This window comes from Oncorhynchus tshawytscha, linkage group LG27, assembly GCF_018296145.1.
Source record: "Oncorhynchus tshawytscha isolate Ot180627B linkage group LG27, Otsh_v2.0, whole genome shotgun sequence".
NCBI lineage: Eukaryota > Metazoa > Chordata > Actinopteri > Salmoniformes > Salmonidae > Oncorhynchus > Oncorhynchus tshawytscha.
The window spans coordinates 5568591-5574556 of NC_056455.1; the positions used below are offsets into that span (position 1 = coordinate 5568591).

General features: G+C 41.5%; 1 protein-coding gene across 1 annotated transcript; it reads right to left on the minus strand.

Annotated features, from left to right (window-relative positions):
• Positions 1 to 214: 214 nt before the first annotated feature.
• Positions 215 to 5093, minus strand: hoxb4a (homeobox B4a). The gene is given in 3 exon segments (XM_024432986.2): positions 215 to 3014; positions 3016 to 3239; positions 4239 to 5093. Coding segments are annotated over 3 exon segments (753 nt in total). The 5' UTR covers positions 4663 to 5093; the 3' UTR covers positions 215 to 2909.
• Positions 5094 to 5966: the final 873 nt, after the last annotated feature.

Here is a 5966-nt window from a genome sequence, read left to right on the forward strand (position 1 = left end):
CTCTCCCCTCCTAGCAGAAGGTCCGTGCAGTTGTGCTGCTGAATGACAATAGAGGAAAGAAGTGTTTAAAGAGAAGAAGTGATTAATGATTTTTCTGTATAATTTTCACATTTTTCTTGGCTCTGTCCGCAAATAATGGTGGTGAACTTTTGGGGCCCCTTAGAAATCTGTTCGCTCCTATTCACCCTCCGAAAGCAGAAGTTAAAACATAAAAATAAAGGATAAGAATAGAATTCTAAGGTGCATATTGTATGTGATGTCACACGGAAATTCATTTATTTTACTATGCAAGTGCTTGGGGGCTTTTTGTGAAGACACATGTGCGTGGGGACCAATGTATCTATTCAAATAAACGACGTTTGAACTGTTGTGAATATAACAACATTTTGACATAATATCACATGCCATCTGAGAAGTATAGAGACATTGCCTAAGGCCCCACATGAAAATCAATGGTGTACATCTATGTGTGTGAGCTATAGTGCCTACCATCAGTTTCACGCGAAAACACATTTTAGAACTTAAAAAAGAGCGCATTCAAAAATACTACGAACGAATTCGATAGTAGGCCTATCACATTGTATTATTTCAATGGTACCATGTGTGTATCTTTGTCTGGACTTGCTTCAACGTCTTGAGGCATAGCATAGGCCTGTTGGAAGCTGGGGTTTTCAAAAGGCATTTCATAAATATATGGTGAGAAAAAATCATATAAATGGATTGGAGGAGGCTATATGGCACAAGGGCTTACATCTACCAGCAAGTAATAGAAAATATTCTCTGTTCCACAGAATGCTAGCAGACCAATTTGAGGCCACACTTTTGTTTAAAGTTCAACACCCAAACAGAATGTTATTTTCTTCTGCTCTATATTTTCGATACCTGCTCTAAGAGAAGAAAATGAAAATTAATACAAGAGCCGCGCCTTACAAAAGAAGCCATTTGTCTTCTTGATTATCTATTTGGTTGTCAGGTTTGAGCTATGGCACCGACCCGCTCCTTTGTAATTTAAAAAAACCCACAGCGAGCCAGCAAACACAGAGAAACTGTTGTGCAAAAATTAGACTCATTAAAGCATTAAAAGCCCACGAGCCGAGAACCTATTTAGCATTTTTTTTCAAAACGAGGATCCATATTTTCAGGCTGTTTTCAGCACCAGTGAGCACCGTTAAATTAACGAGAGAAGAGAGTGAAACGAAGGGGTTTGTGATTTAAAACGAGATTACAAGGCATAATGTACCAGGATCACTCATGACCATAAGATATAAATCACCACGGATATATTCAGTGATTGTTTTTAAAGACAGGCTACAAAGAAAGGCAAACGAAAACCCACCATGGGAGGACGGAATTAAATGGAATCATTTTTTTTTTTTTTACACATCCCTTGCTATTAAAGGAGCTGGTCTGAAGAGAGCGAATTATCTCAGTATCTTTTGGACCATAGCATTGGGGAAACAGCGGCAGAGGGAAAGGAGGACACAAATAGGATAGATGGATGCTTTTTCAGCCATTTATTACATTTCTATAGCTATTTACAAATAATAGGTAGACACAGGAGTAAGAGCAGAAAAAGAGCAACATTCAAATATGGAGGAAGAAAAAACTAAAATTTCGACATTATCAGCGACAGGACTGATCTTTGGAATGTAAATAAAAGGAACACATACAAATAAAATACCCAAAACGGCACATGGTGAGAAGAAAGCGAGAGAGAGAGAGAGAGAGAGACAGAGAGAGGGCGAAAGAAAGAGGGAGTGTGTGCGCATGTTTGTGCCAAGAAAGGATACCAGACAGAGAAAGATAAAATATCAAATAAATGTGTATTCAGTCATGCAATATACGCACCTTTTTCTCTTTACAACCCTGGCCAACAAAATTGCTTAAATTACTTACATGAAATGAATATGTTCGTATTGCAGATACTTGCCACAAAATTCAAATGAGCTCAACCTGTCACTTCATAACACAAGGCAAGAAAATAATGAACATAGGTACAACTGAGGTAATTATAATAGCAAGGTAGTACATTGTAGTGCTGTTTTATAATTACTTAGGTAGGTTTGTACCAGATTTTGGTTCATATATGTAAGTATTCTATAAGTCCAGCTTTATCATTCCACTGCGACGACTATCCTTTGTTAATACCGTGATTTACCATCTTTTTTCAAATGCACCCTGTCTTTGCTAGAAACAAAGAAGGAAAAACGAGTCCCTGTAAAAATGAACTAGCAACGGACCTCACAATCGTTGTCAGTCTTAATTTAATTGCATTTGATAAACATAGAATATAACTGAGAATCAGCTATATTTTCTCTTACAAAAAACTTCATGTTTGGAGAACATATTCGGTGTATTTTTTAGTATTGAGGAGAGAAAAAGGAGTAAGAAAACGGCTCTTGACGAAACAAGAGGGCTCATTTATTAAACAGAACGTTGGACGTTGAGGTAATGGGCAGGCCCACGGTTCACCCTTTGTACTGCAGAGTAAACATGACAAATGGGGCCGAGTTTGGCATGATTAAAGATGAAACACGGATCCATCTTCACCAAATCTGAAAAGTATCTGCCGCCTTCTGTTCTAATGGAGGGGGAGAGAGAAAGAGAGAGAGAGAGAGAGATAGAGAGAGTAGGAGAGGGGCACGGGATAAAAAAGGGAACTGGATCAGGTTGTGAACACATCATTGGAAGTGTTTGTGTTTGAATCTTCTCCCCTTTTACATTTTTTAGATACACATTTACTCTTCTTCGTTTTTTACTCCCCCTTCTCTTTCCCCCCACATGTTATATCCCTGTAATTGAATTGAAGAGGGAGGTAAAAACATGGTGGAATCCATGTATCCAACTCCAGAAACGGAGGTTTCAAAGTGCATGTGGGTGGGTGGTGGATGGTTAGGGGAGGATGGAGGCTATAGGCTCGGTGGAGGCCCGCTGGTTCGGTTCTGAGAACTCCCCAGCGCGAGCCCGCTGCTTTGCGAGTTTGTGTTGTTGGAGTTACTGTTGGAGCGGATCTTTGGTGTTGGGCAGCTTGTGGTCTTTCTTCCATTTCATCCGCCGGTTCTGGAACCAGATTTTGATCTGGCGTTCGGACAGAACCAGGGTGTGGGCGATCTCCACTCTGCGTCTCCGGGTCAGATAGCGATTGTAGTGGAACTCCTTCTCCAGCTCCAGGACTTGCTGTCGCGTGTAGGCTGTCCGCGAGCGCTTGGGCTCACCCACCCCTGTGTAATTTGGATTCACTGTGGGACAGAGAGCTATATATTACAGGCCATCCCCAAAACACACATGTATCGCATTTGTAGGCCTTAACAAATATTATTAAATCACAGCTCAAAACATTTGTTTTATATTATATTAAATCAGTCCCAGAACGTGACACAAAGGTAGGCCTATATAGACATAACCATGCTGGATTATGTTATGCAAAATTCTGCAAGTAAGCCTACGTCCATGGATGCTGATTGTATTTTCTTTACGTTCACTGTGAATGAGGGGCACATGAGGGTGTTATTATAGTCTGAATGGGTGCTGGATAATGATTCAACTAATTCAAAACAAGACAAAACACAGTGAATAGTATCCACAAAAAGCCTAATAAAATACAAACTTAATAACCTATTTAAAAGTAAGGCCCTAACTCCTTAATTTTGAATTTCTGGCGAATGGCGCTGGCATTATCCACAGGGCAAAGTCTTTAAACAGTGACTTTATAACAGTCTCATTTGTCGTTGTCTGAATGCATGCCTAGTTCTCAAAGCACACACTCTAATCATTGCAGAATAGTTGTGTGGGTCCATAATAGAGTTCAACTATTTGCCTTACCATCAGTGTTTTACTGTAGTCTCCATAAATATGAATATTTTAGCTTCCATAAAACTTTTCCATTAACAATAGAGGGCGACAGAGGAAGGTACACGTTTGTACATCCAACCACTTAAAATCAAATTACCAAAGCATAAAACTGAACTTATGGGATAGTCGAGTCGTCATAAAACCAATCTTAGGAAGAAATTAGAAGGGCTAGGTTACATAGACTTCAAAGGTACTTGGCGAACAAGTGCAATAAAAATTTATGGAGGATGTAATTATATTGCCCTGCAAACAGCCGATCGTAAATCTAGACCAAGGGTTACTTCACGAGGGAGATAGATTTAGCACCGAACACTAAGCTTCCCACCTTAGGTAAACTGATTCAGGCTCACAAAGACGCAGACTAGGGAGAAGTTAGCAGCACTTACCGATGTTTACGTGGACTTTTTTCATCCAGGGGTAAACCACCGGATCCTTGCGAGAGCTGGCCGTGGACGGGCTTTGGTTGAGGGGATTCTGGCCACACGCGGGTGGAGGGCTTGGAGTTACGGAGTCGCAATGGTGGCTAGGCTCCGGGAGAGGGGTTGAGAGTCCGGCTGGGGGGAGGACGTGACCCCGTGGAGATATCACCACCGTGGGCTGCCCCGGACCCTGGCACGTCGTGTAAGGCGGGTCGGCGCAGCCTGACCGCTGGTTGTAGATCGACTCATTCTGAAACGCAGGCTCTCGCCTCTGGGCGCTGTAGTAGTCCGGAGAATGACTGGGTAGGTAGTCATTCTGTGAATATTCCTCGCAGGGTGGAAACTTGGGGTCCACATAGTTTGAGTTGATCAAATAGGAACTCATGGCCATTAATTTCTTTGAATTGCACACAAAATATACTAAAATTTATATCTATCGCTTTACTCGTTTTCCTGTTTCGTAGAACCCTCCTACTTTCTGTCAAGTGAACAAAGTTAAGAATCCATGTGACAGCAGGAGCCAATGGCGTGGATCCTGACGATTCCCGGATAAGGAAATAGGATTAGGCATACCCCGCACATCATCCTGGGCATAGTTTGTGGCATTCGAATGTTGCATACTTTTTTACACACTGGCACGCTCTGCGAAAAGCACGAATCAAAACAATAACAACCTGAAGCAGACACGCCAGAAATACATACCACCGGAGTTTCCAAACGTCTATAGAGCAGATCAACTAACCAACCCCCTAACCTGCCCAATTCGTGATACAGTACATAAACAAGAACCGAGATGCGTCCCAAACTTGATAGTTAAGCCATATTCCTTTGAACGATTTTTTCTTCTTTTACTGGGAGCTTTTGAAAACAAGGGCTGGGAAAAGTGATGCCGTGTGCTCGTTCTTGCCAGGCTTTTAAATGCACTCCCCAATAATGGTGAGAGAATGCCCTGGCGTGCGCTGCGTGCAGCAGAAGGCTGTCAGAGATGAATCTAGGCTTGTTTAGGATCGATAGAAAATTCATCAACTAATTCAGGTTACAAAGCCTCCTAAATCACAGCTAGACCTTTGCATTAAAGCGAGTCACAGTCAGTCCCCCCTAAAGACCACGTTTATCCTGCACAACCAATTTACACACCTACCTTGCATAGTAATTGAGACCATGCGCCCTTGCATTGCCAACCGAATAATAGTTTTGGTCCTTATCAGGGCTCCATTCTCATAACCCATGCAATGTTATCGATGGAATAAGGCTCCATGCATGGTGAGTGATCATGCGATAAAACTCCTTTGTTGTCCAAATTGACTGTTTCTCAATCGAAATGGTGACATCGTGAATACGCTTTTCAGTGGAAGACAAGCATATCACATCACTTGACAGATTATCATGGCAAATAAAACCCATTATAACTTTCGGTTACCTTTTCCATAGAAATGATCAACAATGAAAAACAATAACAAAATATCTCACCCCATTAGCCTACATTGGGATAATATAGCCTAATGGTACAACAAAATTCAAATAAACATCAACTGGCAGTCGTCTGTATCCATCGATGGCTTGTAGTGTATACATCAACTACATACTCCCTTAGATACGAATTTGTGACCGTGAGTCTGTTCACACAAATCCGGATCTACAGGGTATATATAGATGACAGGTATTCTCCGGACAGGTATTGAAAGGGGCTGCTCA